General features: G+C 38.8%; 1 protein-coding gene across 1 annotated transcript; it reads right to left on the bottom strand.

The window, feature by feature from the left end:
• Positions 1–351: 351 nt before the first annotated feature.
• LOC121464819 (olfactory receptor 2L13-like) lies at positions 352–1,290 on the bottom strand. Its single transcript, XM_041677910.1, has one exon. It carries the CDS (start codon positions 1,288–1,290, stop codon positions 352–354), a length of 939 nt encoding a protein of 312 aa, XP_041533844.1.
• Between the last annotated feature and the right edge of the window lie 20,240 nt (positions 1,291–21,530).

The raw sequence follows: 21,530 nt of genomic DNA, 5'->3' as shown, positions 1-21,530 counted from the left end.
ATACAACAGGAATAGATTCTGGTGCTACTGGGAGGAGTCTATCAGGTAGTCCAAGTTTCACCACTTACAATATTACTTGTACAGTTATAAGGTAAAGTGTATCATATTATATTAGGACATCAATTCATTTTTTGTCTAATTTTTGTTACTGATATCTTTGACTATAATATGTTATGATATGAACATGTGAATAATTGGATTAGTGTGCAATAATGAACATACTATTTAATCTTAACCAGTAATGAATCATCAGAAAGATATGAGAGGTGTGTGGCACACACTATATTTTCAATACATGGCTCTAGGTTAACATTCTCTAGGGAAAGAGAAATATGAATAGAGAACAAATGATCAATGTTTAGTGGAATAGAATGTCCCCAAAACTCTTGTCATGGCCCCAAGGACCTCCTTATTTCTCAGGCTGTAGATGATGGGGTTCAGCATGGGGGTGAGGATAGTATAGAAGACAGCCAGAATCTTATCTTCTGTGGGAGAACGGAGACTCTTAGGTCGAAGATAAGTGTAGACAAAAGGTGCATAATAAAATGTCACCACAGTTAAGTGAGTTGAACACGTGGTGAAGGCCTTTTTCCTTCCCTCTTTTGAGTGCATATGGAAGACAGCAAAAAGAACTCGTCCATAGGAACTTGTGATGCCAAGGAAAGGAAGTAGGAGATACAGGATTGTGCTTACAAACACCATGTACTCATAAACCCAAGTATCCATACAGGCCAGGGGAATCATGGCTGGGACATCACAGAAGAAATGGTTAATGGACCTGGAACGGCAGTAAGGGAGATGAAGAACATAGATTGTATGTAATAAGGCATTAATGGAGCCCAGTGTCCAAGATCCTATGATCATCTTCAGGCACATCATTTTGCTCATGCGAATAGGATAATGTAGAGGGTGGCAGATAGCCACAAAACGGTCATAGGCCATGGATGCCAGGAGCAAGCCTTCAGAACCTGCCATGGTGAGAAAGAAAAAGGATTGCACTCCACAGCCCAGGAAGGTAATGCTTTTCTGACCAGAGAGGAAGTTGAATACCATCTTGGGAACAGTGGTAGAAATATGCATCAAGTCCATGAGAGAGAGCTGGCTGAGGAGAAAGTACATTGGAGTGTGGAGCCTGGGATCCACACGAATGAGGTGGATCATTGCTGAGTTCCCAAGCAAGGCCACAGAGAATATAAAGATGATAAGCACCAAAAGCAGTAGGCCTGTTTGGTTTTGTGAAAACAACCCTAACAAAGTAAAATCACTTGAGGTCTGATTCCATTTCTCCATGGAAATGTATTTCTTTCTCTTTCTTGAAAACGTGACCTGAAAGTACAATACACTTATCATATAAAGTAAAAAAGAATTGAGGAACTGCCTTGTAATGAATGCTTGCACTCAGTTGTTCTTCCCCCAGAACCATTTTGCTTTTGAACTTGAAATCTGAGCTGAATATTTCATTCCTCTTGTCTCTGACCAAGTTCTCAATTCAAAGATATATGTGTGATTATTTCTAAATCAAAGGTGGCAATATGAGTCAGATAGTTCTCATATTTTCTGATAGATAACTCAATGCAAGGTCATTATCACTAAAGATCATCAGTCTTCCTTGCAAAACTAAGAAAGTCCCTGTCTTCTTCGTCACTTGCTTCGTGGCCCTCTTCCTCTAAATGTCCATACTGTAGTCATATATCAGGGATCTTCTCCTTGATGCTCTGTCTCCCTCTCACATTCTCCAAAAAGTCTTTGTCTTTCCTAAAAGTGACCTCCATTCACAATTCACCACTCTAGAACTAAAAGGGTTTGTGTATGCTCAGATCCTCACTAATCCTAAGATTCTATTTGTGTATACTCACTTGCATAAGGGATGCCTTGTATTTTTCTCAGACTTGTAGATATTAATTGAAGAAACACACAAAATGTAGGTATTTATACAATGAAATGCAATAAATGACACACTTGCCTAATATGCATATTTGATATTTCACAATTGTAAATTGCATATATTATCATATAAAGTAAAAAAGAATTGAGGAACTGCCTTGTAATGAATGCTTGCACTCAGTTGTTCTTCCCCTAGAACTATTTTGCTTTTGAACTTGAAATCTGAGCTGAATATTTCATTCCTCTTGTCTCTGACCAAGTTCTCAATTCAAAGATACATGTGTGATTATTTCAATAAGACACAATAGTAACAATTTAGATTATATGCACTGTTTTCTCTCTTGTTATGCAGCTCAGGGCTTTGTACTCCACTACCAGGAGTGAGAATCCCTTATAAATATGTTCATGGAGGGAAGAAATTGTGTAGGCATGTGTTGTTTATTCTGCTCATCCATATTTTTTAATAGTTATATTTTCATTCATTTATTTTCTTTTATTTGTTGGGGTAGATGTATGTTTACAAACTCAATGATTCCTTATCTATTTTTTTAAGAAAGCATGATAAACAAGAATAAGAGACAGTTGGACTGAGACTTAGCTTCAGCCACCAAATGTAGGCACCATATAGGCAGGTCTTTGTGTAGTCCCCTACTCAAAGTGATGAAAAAGGAATAAGTTAAGAGGAAAAATTAAAGAGGACAAATACAGTGAGATAAGTGATTGTGCATGGCAGCTGTGAGGGCAATTATGTGTGAAAAAGAGTACTTGAAATCTGATCTGGATAAGTTGATAAAACAAAGAGAGTCATGTGTTCTTATGTACATTACTAAACCTCAGACAGGATGCTCATGCACAGAAAGGAGATGCTCTGGTGACCATACAGAGAAGACTATAGAGGGAATAAGAATATCTGGTAACTTTTCTGGACTTGAAAACAGAACTACATATCTAAAAAAATCACCAATACCTGGTGACATGAGGACAGTGGGTTGCCTACCTGACATAGGCTCCTCTTATCAGTTAAAGCAGATGTTCATCCTACGTGTCTGTTAAAACAAAGAAAACATTATCCTTAGAGAAAATGGGTTATCGGTGACACATCTCAAAGCTGACAACATCTTTTTATAAAATCCAGTCTTCTGCATCATGCTTTGTGAATAATGAAAAACATATTATGGGCACTATCATTTAATTCCATGAACACTGGTTTAATAATAGAGGAAGGACTATTACAATCATCCTCTCAGGAGTTTTTACTAACCGTATTGGGACACAGTTTGCTGTAAACTTACACTTCATGTTTGATTTCTAGGAGAAGAATATCCAGGTTTGGGCTCTCAGATTACTTCTTGGTGATTTATAAATATGTTTTGAGGAGAGTTACTGTAGTTTTGTTCCCAATGTTTAGAAACTGTCATCATGTTTTAATCTGTGGGAACAGCAATTTTTGGGGTGTTGATACCTGGGATTTAAGGTTTAAGCCATTGATCTAAACTGAGCTAAATATTTTTACATTGATGACCAGATAATTTCCGTGTTGGGTATGGGCATGCGTGTGTGTGTGTGTGTGTGTGTGTGTGTGTGTGTGTGTTTGTGTGTGGCTTTTCAAGACAGGATGTCTTTGTGTAGCCACGGTTGTCCTGGAACTTGCTCAGTAGACTAGCTTAGTCTCAAAATCAGAGTTACCTGCCTATGACACCAAAGTTCTGGGATTAAAGGCATTTAACACCACCAGCCTGCTGAATATGGCCTTTATTTAACAAAGAGTCACAGAAAGAATTCCAATGACTGCAAAGTAGATGTAATATTAATGTCCCTTTAAAGCATTCAAAAGATGCAAAAATCATAGAGATATTTGAAGCCCTGGTGTAAGCATTCTCTGTGTAGGAGTGCTGCATTGCAGAATGTTAGAATAATTTTGCCAAAGTCAAGGATATGTAAACAAAAAAAAAGTTTACAGATCACAAGACCAGGCAGGTCTTGTCAAACACCATGTGACTCTGGAGAACAAGAACCTCAACGAGTTGTCTGCATTCAACATATGTTAGGTTTTACAGAAGTAGAATTTCATTCTACATCTTTGCATTTGAGAAACCTCAACACCAGAAAAATACAGCCTCTTATCTATGGTCAAACCTTCAAAAACAGCACATTGCAGAATTCAAACATGTTTACACTTTTTGCTCTTGCATAAGTTGATTATTGCCTTTCTAATTTTTTTAACTTTTTTTTATTGAGAAAAGGAAAAAAAAACAAATTTCCTCCTCCTCCCAGCCTCCCATTTCCCTCCTCCTTCTCCCACCCTTCTCCCCCTCCTCCCACCCTTCTCCCCCTCCCCCCACTACTCTCCCCCTCCCTCTCCAGCCCAAAGAGCAGTCAGGGTTCCCTGCCCTGTGGTAAGTCCTAGGTCCTCCCCCCTCCGTCCATTTCTAGGAAGGTGAACATCCAAACTGGCTAGGCTCCCACTAAGCCAGCACATTACGTAGGTTCAAAACCCCGTGCCATTGTCCTTGGGTTCTCATCAGCCCTCATTGTTCGCCATGCTCAGAGAGTCCAGTTTTATCCCATGCTTTTTCAGTCACAGTCCAGCTGGCCTTGGTGAGCTCCCAATAGATCAGCTATGGGAAGTAGACAAAATTGCCGGGGAGAAAATTGAGATCTTGGGGGTGGGGTGGGATGGGGGTAAGGCGAGATGGGGAGAGAAAAGGGAGAAGGGGAGAATGGGGGGAACTTGGGGAAAAAGGAGGATTGGGATAAAGGAAGGTTGGATAGGGGAGCACGGAAGCACAGTTCCTAGTTAAGGGAGCCACCTTAGGGTTGGCAAGAGACTTGAACCTAGAGTGGCTCCCAGATGCCCAAGCCGAGGTCCCCAGTTAGTTCCTTGGGCAGCTGAGGATAGGGAACCTGAAATGACCCTATCCTAGAGCAATACTGACAAATATCTTGCATATCATCATAGAACCATCATCTGGTGATGGATGGAGACAGAGACAGAGACCCACACTGGAGCACTGGACTGAGCTCCCAAGGTCCCAATGAGGAGCAGGAGCAGAAGGAGGGAGAACATGAGCAAAGAAGTCGGGACCACAAGGGGAGCACCCACCCACTGAGACAGTGGTGCCTTTCTAATTTTTTTGAAAATCCTAGGAAGGACTTCCTCAGTATAACAAATCCATACCCCCATTTACTCTCCTGGTTAGCCCAACATAGATCAATTCTGCTCAGAATGTTTTCTGGACTCAGTTTATCTATGGACCTTATACTTGCGTTTGTGTTTGTCAGAAAATTTACCTTTACAACAGAGCCACTCCTTGCAGTCTCTGGGTCTTAAGAAGTCTTCAGATACCCTCTTTGTTCATGTTCCTTGTGAGGTATTCCACAAGATAGTTTCCCTGTGCATCAGCCTCAATTGAACAGGAGTCCTTTCTTCCACCAAAATATTAGAAAGAAACTTCCTATTATCTACCACTCTTTCTTCTTATTCACGATGAAGCCAAGATAACATCATTAAACATCCTGGAATATTTACGTGTTCATTTCCCATATAAAATCATTCCTTACAAATTATTTTTAAATGAAATGTGGAATTAATTCCCACAGACTATGATTCTGAAAGACAGAATGACAAATGTCTTATTTTAAATGCACAACATTGGATCATCAAGTGTGTGATGCTCCTCCTTTTTCTTTAATTAATCCCTTATCTCTAAATCTACAGGGACAAAGTCTTGGCCATTTCTCCTCACTTGACTACTCTGAGGTAGCTCAGTTCTGAACTTATAGTAATACATACATACATACATGGCAATAACCACATCTGTAATAACAAGATGTCATTTTTATAGACTAAGGAGTGTGACTGCATTACATCAGAATGTGACTTGAGCGATATTAAGGATATTTGGATATACATAAAAGCCCTTCATTACTTAGTGTTGGTCTCTACCAGGGTCCAAATTGATATTCTGAAGCATTGATCTAGATAGAAGTTATATTTTAGTCAAAAGTTAATGTTTAGACTCAGAGTCATCCATGATGATAGAGCCACCACTAATTAGAAACACAGGTAGACTGAATTTCAAAATGAAAGACTGTGATATAATTTTTAGGGTTTCTACAATCTGAGGGATGTTTCAGGAACTAGCTGGGAGGATGCATGCTACTTACATGTGAAGTGTCTACGTAGAATCATGAATTAGGAGCCTTATAGACTTACTGTCCTCTGCAATCCATAGTAAGTAGATTAATGAACATTTGGGGCATGTCAAATATTTATGTGTACTCTGGCTCTCATTATAGAAATAGATGAGAATATGTTATTGAATGGCATTGTTCTCAACAAATATTAGTGATGGACATGATAAAATACAAATTTTACAAAGAGTTTAACCCCTTTAAAATTATTGGTGGGAAAGATATAAATGAAAAATGACTGTTTATTAATATGCTTTCTGGATAACTCCTATACATATTCATTGCATTGTCTAGAAAACTACATATGCCAATCACATTTCCAGTTTCATACCATGCATGATGGGTACATATGTAATAATGATATAGGACTAGAAAAAAGGCATGAAAAAACATGATGACAGACTTTACTTCGTATTTATCCTCTAAGGCAGTTTTTTATATGTCATAGTATTTTTAGAGTCTCTGAAGACATTTCTGTAAATCCTTGCTATTCTTATCTTATTCATATATCCATGAAATTCCATATTTCTCTGATCATCAAGAAAGGAGGAAATTAGGTGAGAAAACATGGCCAATGAGAATTCTTGCCATGTTATACTAGGTATCAGCCTGCCTCCTTCTGCACTGTTGCAAAAATACTCCCAAAAATGACTAACTTTTTTTGTTGTTTATTTTTTATTTTTTCTTTAGTTGTTGAAAAAAAATTTCTGCCTCCTCCCCGTTTCCCATTTCTCTCCCCCTCCTCCCACACATTGCCCCCTCCAGCCACTCCCCTTCCCCTCTCCCCATTCCTCTCCCACTCCCCCCTCTCCATTCCCCCTCCATCTCGAAACTGAAGAGCAGTCCAGATTCCCTGCCCTGCAGGAAGTCCAAGGTCCTCCCACTTCGATCCAGGTCCAGGAAGGTGAGCATCCAAACAGGCTAGGCTCCCACAAAGTCAGTTCATGCATTAGGGTTGAAACCTAGCGCCATTGTCCTTGGCTTCTCATCAGCCTTCATTGTCCATCATGTTTAGTGAGTCCGGTCTCATTCCATGCTTATTCAGTCCCAGTCCAGCTGGCCTTGGTGAGCTCCCAATAGATCAGTTCCACTGTCACAGTGGGTGGGTGCACCCCTCGTGGTCCTGACTTCCTTGCTCATGTTTTCCCTCCTGCTCCGCATTTGGACCTTAGGAGCTCAGGCCGGTGCTCTAATTTGAGTCTCTGTCTCTATCTCCATCCATCGCCAGATGAAGGTTCTAAGGTGATATGCAAGATATTCATCAGTATGGCTATAGGATAGGGTCATTTCAGGTTCCCTCTCCACAGTTGCCCAAGGTACTATCTGGGGATATCTCCCTGGACACCTGCGAGCCCCTCTAGAGTCAAGTCTCTTGCCAACTTTAAGATGGCTCCCTTAATTAGGATATATATTTCTCTGCTCCCGTATCCACTCTTCCTTTATCAAAACCCATCCCTTTCCCCCATGTTCCACCATCCTCCCCTCACGTTTCTCACCCAATTCCCCTTAGCCACATGCCTTCTCACCCCCAAGTTCCCAGTTTTTGCCCGGCAATCTTGTCTACTTCCCATATCCAGGCAGATGACTATATGTTTTTCTTTGTGTTCCCCCTCTTATTTAGTTTCTTTAGGATCACAAATTATATGCTCAATGTCCTTTATTCATGGCTAGAAACCAATTATGAGTGAGTACATCCCATGTTCATCTTTTTTGGGACTGAGATACCTCATTCAGGATAGTGTTTTCTATTTCCATCCATTTGCATGCAAAATTCACGATGTCATTGTTTTTACTGCTGAGTAGTACTCTAATATGTATATATTCCACACTTTCTTCATCCATTCTTCCATTGAAGGACATCTAGGTTGTTTCCAGGTTTTGGCTATTACAAATAATGCTGCTATGAACATAGTTGAACAAATGCTTTTGTCATATGATAGGGCATCTCTTGGGTATATTCCCAAGAGAGGTATTACTGGATCTTGAGGTAGGTTGATCCGGAATTTCCTGAGAAATTGCCACACTGATTTGCAAAGTGGTTGCACAAGTTTGTATTCCCACCAGCAATGGATGAGTGTACCCCTTACTCCACAACCTCTCCAGCAAAGGCTATCATTGATGTTTTTGATTTTAGCCATTCTTATAGGTGTAAGTTGGTATCTCAAAGTTGTTTTAATTTGCATTTCCCTGGTCGCTACGGAAGTTGAGCATGACCTTAAGTGTCTTTTGGTCATTTGAATTTCTTCTGTTGAGAATTCTCAGTTCAGTTCAGTGCTCCATTTTTTAATTGGGTTAATTAGCATTTCAAAGTCTAGTTTCTTGAGTTCTTTATCTGTTTTGGAGATCAGACCTTTGTCTGTTGCAGGGTTGATGAAGATCTTCTCCTAGTCAGTGGGTTGCCTTTTTGTCTTAGTGACAGTGTTCTTTGCTTTACAGAGGCTTCTCAGTTTCAGGAGGTCACATTTATTCAATGTTGTCCTTAATGTCTGTGCTGCTGGGGATATATGTAGGAAGTGATCTTCTGTGCCCATATGTTGTAGAGTACTTCCCACTTTCTCTTCTATCAGGTTCATTGTGTTCAGACTGATATTGATGTCTTTAATCCATTTGGACTTGATTTTTGTGCATGGCGATAGATATGGATCTATTTTCATTCTTCAACAGGTTGACAACCAGTTCGGCCAGCACCATTTGTTGAAGATGCTTTCTTTCTTCCATTGAATACTTTTATCTCCTTTATCAAAAATGAGGTGTTCGTAGGTTTGTGGGTTAAAATCTGGGTCTTCTACTCTATTCCATTGATCGACTTCTCTGTTTTTATGCCAACAACAAGCTGTTTTCAATACAGAAGCTCTGTAATAGAGTTTGAAGTCAGGGATGATAATGCCTCCAGAACTTCCTTTATTGTATAAGATTGTTTTGGCTATCCTGGGATTTTTGCTTTTCCATATAATGTTGATTATTGTCCTCTCAAGATCTGTGAAGAATTTTGATGGGATTTTAATGGGGATTGCATTGAATCTATAAATTGCCCTTGGTAGAACTGCCATTTTTACTATGTTGATCCTCCCAATCCAAAAGCAAGGGAGATCCTTCCATTTTCTGGTTATCCTCCTCAATTTCTTTCTTCAAAGACTTAAAGTTCTTGTCAAATAGATCCTTCACTTTCTTGGTTAGAGTTATCCCAAGATATTTTATGCTATTTGTGGCTACGTGAATGGTGATGATTCTCTGATTTCCGTCTCTGCTTCCTTATCCTTTCTGTATAGGAGGGCAACTGATTTTTTGGAGTTGATCTGTCCTGCCACGGTACTAAAGGTGTTTATCAGCTGTACGCGTTCTTTAGTGGAGTTTTTGGGGTCACTTATGTACACTATCATATCATCTGCAAATAATGAAAGTTAAACTTCTTCCTTTCCAATTCTAATTCCTTTGATCCCCTTATGTTGTCTTATTGCTATTGCTAAAACTTCAAGCACTATATTAAAGAGGTATGGCGAGAGTGGACAGCCTTGTCGTGTTCCTGAGTTTAGCGGGATGGATGGCTTTGAGTTTCTCTCCATTTAATTTGATGTTAGCTGTCGGCTTGATGTATATAGCTTTTATTATATTTAGGTATGACCCTTGTATCCCTAATCGCTCCAATACTTTTATCATAAAGGGATGTTGAGTTTTGTCAAATGCTTTTTCAGCATCTAATGAAATGATCATATGGTTTTTTCTTTCAGTTTATTTACATGATTGATTACATTGATAGATTTTCATATGTTGAACCAGCCCTGCATCCTTGGGATGAAGCCTACTTGATCATAATGGATAATTTTTCTAATGTGTTCTTGGATTTGGTTTTCCAGGATTTTATTGAGGATTTTTGCCTGGATGTTCATGAGTGAGATTGGCCTGTAATTCTCTTTCTTGGTTGAGCCTTTGTGTGGTTTTGGTATCAGGGTAACTGTAGCTTCATAAAAGGAATTTGTCAATGATTCTTCTGTTTCTATATTGTGAAATACATTACGGAATATAGGTATTAGGTCTTCTTGGAAGTTCTGGTAGAATTCTGCATTGAAACCGTCTGGACTTGGGCTCTTTTTGGTAGGGAGGTTTTTTAATAACAACTTTTAATTCTTCGCGACTAACAGGTCTATTTAGATTGTTCACCTGCTCCTGGTTTAACTTTGGTATATGGTACTTATCTAAAAAAAGTGTCCATTTCTTTTACATTTTCTAATTTTGTGGCATACAGGCTTTTGTAGTAAGATCTAATGACTCTCTGAATTTCCTCTGTGTCTGTGGTTATATCTCCCTTTTCATTTCTGATCTTGTTAATTTGAGTATTCTCTCTCTTCTTTTTGATTAGCTTGGATAGGGGTTTATCAATCTTGTTGAAATTCTTCAGGAACCAGCTTTTTGTTTCATTGACTCTTTGGATTTTTTTTGTGTTTCTATTTTGTTGATTTCAGCCCTCAGTTTGATTATTTCCAGTCTTCTTCTCCTCCTAGGTGAGTCTGCTTCTTTTTTTTTTTTCTAGAGCTTTCAGGTGGGCTGTTAAGTCTCCAATGTGTGCTTTCTCAGTTTTCTTTAAGTGGGCACTTAGTGCTATGAACTTTCCTCTTAGCACTGTTTCATAGTGTCCCATAGGTTTGAGTATGTTGAGTCTTTATTTTCATTGAATTCAAGAAAGATTTTAATTTCTTTCTTTATTTCTTCCTTGATCCAGATGTGGTTCAGTAGTTGACTGTTCAGTTTCCATGAGTTTGTAGGCTTTCTGGGGGTAGCACTGTTGTTGAATTCTAACTTTAATCCATGGTGATCCGATATGACTCAGGTGGTTACTAATATTTTTTTTAACTGTGTAAGTTTGCTTTGTTACTGAGCATGTGGTCAATTTTCGAAAAGGTTCCATGAGCTGCAGAGAAGAAGGTATATTCTTTCCTATTTGGGTGGAATGTTCTATAGATGTCTGTTAAGTCCATTTGATTCATTACCTCCATTAATCCTCTTATTTCTCTGTTAGGTTTCTGTCTGATTGACCTGTCCATTGGTGAGAGAGGAGTGTTGAAGTCTCCTACTATTAGTGTGTGTGGTTTGATGACTGCCTTGAGTTTTAGTAATGTTTCTTTTACATAGTGGGTGCTTTTATATTAGGGGCATAGATGTTCAGGATTGAGACTTTGTCCTGATGAATTGTTCCTGTTATGAGTATAAAATGTCCCTCTCCATCTCTTCTGATTGATTTTAGTTTGAAGCCAACTTTGTTAGAGATTAGTATGGCCACACCTGCTTGTTTCTTAGGTTCATTTGCTTGATAAACTTTTTCCCAGCCCTTTACTCTGAGTAGATGTCTGTCTTTGTGTTTGAGGTGTGTTTCTTGTAAACAGCAGAATGTTGAATCCTGTTTTCTTATCCAGTCTCTTAGCCTGTGCCTTTTTATAGGTAAATTGAGTCCATTGATATTAAGTGATATTAATGACCAGTGATTGTTGACTCCAGTTGTTATTACTTTTGGTAGTAGAGTTTGTGTGTTTCCCTTCTTCGAGTTGTGTTGGTGAAGGGTCATTAGATGTATGAGTTATTGTGGGCATTGTTGAATTCCTTGAGATGTGATTTTCCTTCTATTACTTTCTGTAAGGCTGGATTTGTGGCTACATATTGTTTAAATTTGTTTTTATCCTGGAAAATTTTGTTTTCTCCATTTATAGTGAATGAAAGCTTGGCTGGGTATAGTAGTCTGGGCTTGCATCCATGGTCTCTTTGTTTTTGCAGTACATCTATCCAGGACCTTCTGGCTTTCATGGTTTCCATAGAGAAGTCAGGTGTAAGTCTGATAGGTTTACCTTTATAAGTAATTTGACCTTTTTCCTTTGCAGCTCTTAATATTCTTTCTTTATTCTGTATGTTTTGTGTTTTGATTATTATATGGTGAGGAGAAAAAAATGACTAACTTAATCCAGCAACACATCAAAAAGATTAACCACTCTGATCAAGTAGGGTTCATTACAGATATGCAGGGATGGTTCAACATATGAAAATCTGCCAAGGTAGTCTACCATATAAACAAACTGAAAAAAATCCCACATGATCAATTCCTTAGATGCTAAAAAAACAAAAACAAAAACAAAAAAAGAAAAAAACCCCAAACCTTTGGCAAAATTACATAGCCTTTAACGATAAAGGCTTTAGAGAGATCAAAGATGCAAGGGTATATATAAATATATTGAAGACAATATACTTCAAGCTCATAGCCAACATAAAATTAAATAGAAACTTAAAACAATCAAACTAAAACGACAAACAAGACAAAGTTATCCACTCTCTCCATATCTATTCAATATAGGACAAGACATTTTAGCTAGTTCAATAAGACAACTAATGGATAAAAAAGGAATACAACTTAGAAAGTACTAAGTCAAAGTATTGTCACGTGCATAAGATATAACAGTATACAAACATTACCCAAAAATTCTACCAGAGAACTCCTAGATTACTGCTGGTGTCCATATGATCATATTACTTTGATATTGCTCTTAACTTTGAAGTCTTTTTATTTGTCCATACTTCTTATTGCCAATCTGACCTTTAGGAGACTAAATTGTTTACAGACTGTGTGGCTATAAATCGGCACTGCTTCTTTATGAAAATACTTATCATTTATAGTTTACAGTGATATGGTCAGACCTATCTCTTGAGAGTTGTGGTTCAAGCACTCTGGAATATTCACCTGCTCTGTTTTTTTTTAATTTTTTTTTTTTTTTTTTTTTTTAGTGAGAAAAGGAAAATAAAAGTATCCGCCTCCTCCCAGCCTCCCATTTCACTCCCACTCCTCCCACCCTTCTCCCCCTCCCCCAAACACCTCTCCCTCTCCCTCTCCAGTCCATAGAGCAGTCCGGGTTCCCTGCCCTGTGGAAAGTCCAAGGTCCGCCCCCCTCCGTCCATGTCTAGGAAGGTGAACAACCAAACTGGCTAGGCTCCCACAAAGCCAGAACATGAAGTAGGGTCAAAACCCCGTGCCATTGTCCTTGGCTTCTCATCAGCCCTCATTGTTCGCCATGTTCAGAGAGTCCAGTTTTATCCCATGCTTTTTCAGTCACAGTCCAGCTGGCCTTGGTGAGCTCCCAATAGATCAGCCCCCTTGTCTCAGTGGGTGGGTGCGCTCCTCGTGGTCCAGACTTCCTTTCTCATGTTCTCCCTCTTTCTGCTCCTCATTGGGACCTTGGGAGCTCAGGCCAGTGCTCCAGTGTGGGTCTCTGTCTCTATCTCCATCCATCACCAGATGAAGGTTCTATGATGATATGCAAGATATTCGTCAGTATTGCTATAGGATAGGGTCATTTCAGGTTCCCTATCCTCAGCTGCCCAAGGGACTAACTGGGGACATCACTATGGGCTCCTGGGAGCCACTCTAGGGTCAAGTCTCTTGCCAACCCTAAAGTGGCTCCCTTAACTAAGAATTGTTGTTCTGTGCAGTGTTTCGGTTTCTCAGGAAATTCGGGATCAACCTACCCCTGGACCCAGCAATAACACTCTTGGGAATATACCCAAGAGATGCCCTATCATATGACAAAAGCATTTGTTCAACTATGTTCATAGCAGTATTATTTGTAATAATCAGAACCTGGAAACAACCTAGATGCCCTTCAATGGAAGAATGGATGAAGAAAGTATGGAATATATACACGCTAGAGTACTACGCTGCGGTAAAAAACAATGACTTCTCGAATTTTGCATGCAAATGGATGGAAATAGAAAACACTATCCTGAGTGAGGTATCCCAGGCCCAAAAAGATGAACATGGGATGTACTCACTCATAATTGCTTTCTAGCCATAAATAAGGGTCACGGAGACTACAATTGGTGAATCTAAAGAAACTAAATAAGAAGGTGAACCCAGGGAAAAACATATAGTTATCCTCTTGGCTATGGGAAGTAGACAAAATTGCCAGGGAGAAAATTGGGATCTTGGGGGTGGGGTGGGATGGGGGTAAGGGGAGATGGGGAGAGAAAAGTTAGAAGGGAAGGAGGGGGGGAACTTGGGGTCACCTGCTCTGTTTTAAAGCAATGCCAATCTAACGTGCTGTCAAGATAGGTTTTGATCCTAATACATGAACTGGCTGTGTGGGAGCCTAGCCTGTTTGGATGCTCCCCTTCCTGGTCCTGGATAGAAGTGGGAGGACCTTGGACTTCCTGCAGGGCAGGGAATCTGGACAGTTCTTCATTCTTAAGATGGAGGGGTAATGGAGTCGGGGGAGGTGGAGAGGGGGAAAGAAGTGGGGGGAGGGGGTGATGTGTGAGAGGAGGGGGAGGGAAATGGGAAACGGTTAGGAGGTGGAATTTTTTTTAACAACTAAAAAAAATAAACAAAAAAAGATAGAGATTTTAATCTCTTGGTGTTCAAAAAATTAGTGAAATTTGGGCTCAACTGATGGTTTATTATAATATGTTTGAAGAATAAGAAACTTAGCTTGATACCTTTCAGTTAAGTTATCTCTACAAGAGTGCTCAAGGCACAGGGCTTGAGATGCTAGGATGTAGGGATCTTATAATGCAGACATCTGGGTCTTACATGTTCTCTCATGTAAGCAGAGATCTCACTAAGATTCTCATTTTTCCCAGTCTCATAGTTACTAGACTTGTGTAATATCCTTTTATGTGTTAAACTCCTACTTACTTTTTGTGCACCTCTGCTAACTCCTGTCTGATTTTATGATATACTTGCTGAAATTTGTTAGTAATCCAAGTTCATGATCAGTATTTTGCACTTTTTGCATGTTAAAATAGCAACAAAACCTCGTTTGCTGCAACCTTTATTCTTGTGGTAGAATAGAATAAATGGAACCAATGAACTATAAAGTCATTTCTCTAAATTCTCAGAAACTCTTTCTTCTTTTCTTTAGTCTAGTTATTATGTGAGAAAATACATAAAAGATACTGTTATTTGACATCATTGCTCACCTTCTCCCTTCTCCTGCTCTTCATCGGGAACTTGGGAGCTCAGTCCAGTGCTCCAATGTGGGTTTCTGTCTCTATCTCCATCTATCATCAGATGAAGGTTCTGTGGTTATATTCAAGATATTCATCAGTGTGGTTATGGGAGAAGACCAGTTCAGGCACCCTCTCCTCTGCTTTCCAAGGACCTAACTGAGGACATCTCCTTGGACACCTGGGAACCCCTCTACAGCCAAGTCTCTTGCCAACCCTAAAATGGCTCCCTTAATTAAGATATCTTCTTCCCTGCTCCCATATCCACCCTTCCTCTATTTCAATCATCCCACTCCCCCAAGCTCTCCCCAATCCTCCCATTCTCCCTTCTCTTTCCCCCTCTCCCCTTCCCCCCACCCCACTCCCACCCTTTTGCTCCTAACTTTTGCCCAGCAATCTTGTCTATGCTTAATTTCAATGAGGATAACTATATGTTTTTCTTTGGGTTCACCTTCTTACTTAGCTTCTATAGGATAATGAACTATAGGCTCAGTGTCCTTTGTTTATGGCTAGAATCCACTAATGAGTGAGTACTACCTTATTCATCTTTTTGGATCTGGGTTATCTCACTCAGTAAAGTGCTTTCTATTTCCATCCATTTGCATGCAAATTTCAAGATGTCATTTTTTTTTTACCGCTAAGTAGAACTCTAATGTCTGTATGTGCCATACCTTCTTTATCCATTCTTTCATTGAGGGGCATCTAGGTTGTTTCCAGGAATTCAGGACTAGAGGGGTGCATCCACCCACTGAGACGGTGTGACTGATCTAATGGGAGCTCACCAAGGCCAGCTGGACTGGGACCAAATGAGCATGTGATCAAACTGGACTCTCTGAATGTGGCTGACAATGGGATCTGACTGAGAAGACAATGATAATGGCACTGGATTTTCATTCTACTGCATGTACTGGATTTTGGGGGGCCTAGTCTGTTTGGATGCACTCCTTCCTAGACCTGGATGGAGTGGGGAGGGCCTTGGACTTCCCACAGGGCAGGGTACCCTGACTTCTCTTAGGACTGGATAGGGAGTGGGGAGGGGGAGTGAGGGGAGTGGGAGGGAAAGGGGAGGAGGGGAGGAGGTGGAAATTTTTAATAAATAAAAAAGATACTGTTATTTGGAAAATATACATATACATATATATCAACAAAAATAGGTTCTGTCAAAATTATACAGGCAAATAATATAAAACAGTATTTTTATTTTTTCAATAGATATAAGACCTGGATCAGATCCTATGATTAAGAATGTACTCACTTGATGGGGAATAGACTCATAACTTTCTGCAAATATAATCTTTCCATTTGAATGTTTTCATAGTAATGTGCTGAAACCTAATATATTGGATGTGAGAAAGGTAGACTGCTTTAGTTCCCACCCTCTGGACTATAACTGGAGAACAGTATCAATTAATCTTATTTTACTGGGTTCAGGAAAAATGAGGTTCACGGGTTTATACGTGTGGTGTTGAATCTGTGAAAACCTTGTTCAATAGAAAGAAAGGAGAAGAATGCACTTTTAGAATGACCATCTCTACATATAGGCCATATTGTCTTAGAGGACATACTATATGAACAGTATTTACAAAGGCAAAAGTTGTAGAAGTATGATTTGTATATAGTAGTGTAGAAGAGGACAGAGAAAAGATTTCATGCTTTTCCAAATGCACAAAGGGTACAATTATGATTTCAAGAGCTCTAGAGTTATAATTGCCCATTCTTGGGATATTTGGGAGAAGGCTATTGGAGGGTAACTAGTGTAATAACCAAGTACCTGGTGTGTGTTTGATGACATTGTGACATGTATGAGTCCATTCAATCTGGCTGACAGTAGAAAGGGTATATGCATGGTAAGTCTACAATGACTGCATGTCATTAGATATTCATCACAGGAAAAAAATTCATGAAGTTGAAGTCTCAACTCTGAACACCTATGCTTCAAATACAAGGGTACCAACATTTGTAAAAGAAACATTGCTAAAGCTTAGATCACATATCAAACCCCACACACTAATAGTGGGAGACTTCAATACCACACTCTCACCACTGGACAGGACCGTCAAACAGAAACTTTTGAGAAGTAAAGATACTAACAGTCTATGTGACTCAGTGAGTTTAATAAACATCTATAGAACATTCCACCCAAACACAAAAGAATATACCTTTTTCTCAGCACACAATGGAAAGTTCCCTAACATTGAACACATACTTGGTCTCAAAACAAACTTCAATAGATACAAAAATTGGAATAATCCCATATATCTTATAAGATAACTTTGAATTAAAGTTAGAAATCCAGAAAGCCAACAACTTTAAATCCAGAGAAACAAAATTAATTGCAGAAGGCCTGCAAACTCATGGAAATTGAACACAGCTCTACTGAATCATCCCCGAGTCAAGGAAGAAATACAAAAGAAATCATAGACTTCCTAGAATTTACTGAAAACGAAGACACAACATACCCAAACTTAAAGGACACTATGAAAGTTTCGTAAAGAGGAAAGCTGTTGGCTTGAATTGCCTACAGGAAGAACCTAGAGAAATTTCACACAAGTGAATTAACAGCACACCTGAAACCTCTAAAACAAAAGGAAGAAATCTCACCCAGGAGAAGTAGATATTAAGAAATAATTAAATTGAAGACTCAAATCAATAAAACAAAAACAAAGCAAAAAATCAATGAGACAAAGAGTTGGCTCTTTGAGAAAAAGCAATGAGACAGGCAAACTTTTATCCAAACTAACCAAAAGGCAGATAATATCAAAATTGACAAAATCAAAAATAAAAATACAGACAGAACAGACACTGAAAAAATCCAGAGAATTATCAGGCAATATTTGAGAAGCATGTACTCCACAAAATTGGAAAATTTAAAGGACATGAACCATTTTTTGATAGATACCAAATACCAAAATTAAATCAAAATCAAATAAACAAATATACCTGTAACCCTTAAGGAAATAGAAGCTGTCATCAAAAGTCTCCTGACCAAAAATCTCAGGGCCATTGGTGTCATAGCAGACTCTACCATAATCTCAAGGAAGAACTAATACCAATACTTCTCAAATTGTTCCACACAGCAGAAACAGAAGGAATATGGTCAAACTCTTCTTATGAGGTTACAGTTACCCTGATACCCAAGATACAATAGGAGTCAACTAAGAAAGAGAACGACAGACCAATCTCTCTCATGAATACTGATGCAAAAATATGCAGTAAAATACTGGCAAACTATTTCCAAGAACACATTAGAAAAATCATCTGCCTGAACAGTCACCCAAAGTTCTTTGGTAACATTGCTAGCACCCATCTTCAGCCTACTGGTCCAAAATTTACCCCCTCATAATTAAACATTTATTATGGTCCATTATGGGCTAGTTTGGAACTATCTTTAATTGTAACAGTCTCCCTGTTGTAGGATAGTTGGGCTGTGGTGGTTCCATATTGCCCTTTTTGCTGTTGATTGTATTCTTGCACTGGCATTTATGCATCTGGGATGGTTATAGTTCTAGGTGTTGGTTTCTGAGTTTGTCTTTGTTGGATGGATGTCTTGTTCCCTGATTTCTCTCCTCTTTAGACTTCTGACCTAAGTTGTCAGGGGTTCAAGTAATTATCAAGTCTTCAGGTCTAGTATGGCGTTTCCAATGGGGTCTTTGTTGCTGCAAGCCTCCCAAGGTTTTAGGTCCCAATGTCACATAAGTGGTTCCAAGTACCTTTGTGACTTCTGCATTTCTGGGTACTTGCTTGGTCTCTGGGATTCCTTGCATGGCATGGCCTCCAATAAAACAATATTGTTTTGTTGGATTATAGACTGGGATGTGGTGCTCAGGAGAGGGGTACTATTTGAGGCCATTTTTCCAACTTTAGAGAGAGTTAATTGGCTGTGGCCAGTCTTTTACCTGGCTTCCCTAAAATTGGCCAGGAATTATGTAAAGTGAAAGTCTTCTAAAAATGTTGTGAACCAGAATATAAAGCTCAAAGGGAGGGGCCATTTTAAGGGACTATGGTCAGAATTTAAAATACCTACACCTACATTGCTTGGTTTCATTTGCTTTGGATATCTTTTCTGAGGGATGAGATTGAGGCCATTAATATTAATAATATTTATCAAAGAGTGTTTACTAACTCCTATTATTTTGTTGTTGCATTTATTTTTTTTACTTCTTCACATTTTCATTTGAATGTCAGGTATTATTTATGTCCTTTTAGCTCATTTTTTGTTCAGACTGAAGTTTTTACACTAGTGTTTTCTGTAGCAATATAGCAATAAAAAGACATGTGCTCAATGCATCATCTGTGATTTTGTTAAAACACTGTTCTGGGCCCTTGATTCATTGAGTTCAATGCCACCCTTAGCTACATTAAAAAAATCTAATATCAAAAGTTTTTGCTAATAAAGTGAGTACTTACAGTCAATTTGTATGTGCTCCTTGATAAATGTCATTATTTTAAGTTTCTATGAAATTTTCTTTTAATTATATATATACACAATTTAAAGTTGATAACCAACTCACATCTATGTATGGTATCACTAAGCTCCTATTCTCTGACTTTATGGCTCCAAGATTATCAGCATCATCTCTTTACCAGGATCTGGCATGTAGAGACTCCCTGTACTGATAAAGTCTTGTTTGAAGAACCACGTTACCCTGAACACCAAATCCCAGTCGTCTTTTAAACACTGCAAAGCATCTTTACCTCATTAAGCCTCCAGGACAATAGAGAATCTTAAGGTTCTCAACCCTAACACTGTGAACCTTTAATACAGTTTCTATTATTATAGTGACACTCTATAAAAATATTTTAATTCTTATTTTATAACTGTAATTTTGCTACTATTATTGATCATAACTTAAATATCTGTGGTTTTTATGGTCTTAGGTAACCCCTGCAAAAGTGCCATTTGACACCCAAAAGGTTGAGACTCATAGGTTAAAAACTTCTGCCCTAGGATCATAGAGTCAGAGCTATTTATTTACCTCTCTTTGATTCTTTCATATATCACATCTCTTGAAAGTACTTGTCAACAATTTCCCTACCCTTCTACCTTACCCATATGTCATTTCATTCTCTTTAGAGAAAAAACAGTCTTTTTCATCAGAGACTCAATTTCAAGACATCAATTTCACCTAAAACTAATGTCCACGTGCTATGAAAATGGTCCAATTTCAGAAAAGATGGGAAAGGAAAAAGAGAAAAGACAAGCCCCATGCAAAATTGTGGGGGATAGATTAAGATTCCCCACAGGCTAGTATTGTGCACTGTTAGTACATGCAAGGCTTAACCTGCAGTGCAGAATGAGGCAGGCTGAAATGCTGATAGAGCTGAATGAGAATTCTTACTGGTCATGTTTTCTTACCAAATTTCCTCCTTTCTTGATGATTAATAGAATATGGAAATGCATTGATATGTGGACAAGTCAAGAACTGCAAGAAATCACAGAAATGTCTTTAGAGAGTACAAAAACACTGTGACATTTAACAACTATCTTAGAGGGCAATCTTGAGGTAAGGTCTGTCATCATATTTTGCTTTTTTTTCAGTCATATATCATTGTTTCATATGGAACCAACATGCATGTTAAGAAACATAGAATGTGATTGACCTATGTGGCTTTTTAAGCAATGCAATGAATAAGTATAGAAGTTATCTATAAAGAATAGTAATAAAAATTCATTTGCATTCATAAATTTTCCACTAGTAGCATTAAGGTGGTGAAATTCTATGGAAAATTTTTCCCCTAACATACCCATGACTAATATTTGCTGAGTAAAGTGTCATTCAATAACAAACTCTCATCTATTTTGATGATGAGCCCTTGGGCACAAATAGATTATATGATATATCCCAAATGTTTATTAATCAGATGAGACCAAGACGTTAGTGGTTAGTCCCTCAGCTGCACAGCCCAGTCTCTTGACCCTAGGCTCTGGCATAAAACCTCAGGCCCCTTTACCATCCATATCAGCTGTGCTAGATGGTCAATAGGCAAGCCTCCTGCAAGCAGGCTGCTCTAACACCTTTCCATCAGTTGCACACTGTAATCTACAAGTTCCACTCTACCTCCAAACCCACCCATCCTCTGCAACCTCAGTGATTCTCTGAGTCAGTAGGTGGGCAAGCCTCCTGCAGGCAGGCTGCTCCAACAACCCCCTAAATCAAACCCTGTAATCTAAAATCCCACTTGGGCCCCCCAACTACCCACTTGCCATGACTTTAAGCTAAAATCAATCAAAAGAGATTGAAAAGAGCACCTCATACTCATAACATGGACAATTCATCAAGATGTAAGTCTCCATTCTAAACATCTATTTCCCCAATATAAGAGCACCATATGCAAAAGAAACTACTAAAGCTTAAATCACATATCAAACCCCACGCACTAATAGTAGGAGACTTTAACATCCTGCTCTCAACAATGGACATGTCTGCCAGACAGAGAAATAAGAGAACTACCATATGTCATGACTCAAATGAGTT

The sequence above is a fragment of the Microtus oregoni genome, unplaced genomic scaffold, assembly GCF_018167655.1.
Source record: "Microtus oregoni isolate MIOR12 unplaced genomic scaffold, Mior012 000029F_ref0000214, whole genome shotgun sequence".
Classification (NCBI taxonomy): Eukaryota; Metazoa; Chordata; class Mammalia; order Rodentia; family Cricetidae; genus Microtus; species Microtus oregoni.
The sequence above is the reverse complement of the archived record's forward strand: the minus strand, read 5'-3'. Positions and strand labels throughout refer to the sequence as shown.

Excerpts from the sequence above, each read along its gene's own strand:
- LOC121464819 (XM_041677910.1), bottom strand. The coding sequence starts at position 1,290 with ATGGAGAAATGGAATCAGACCTCAAGTGATTTTACTTTGTTAGGGTTG.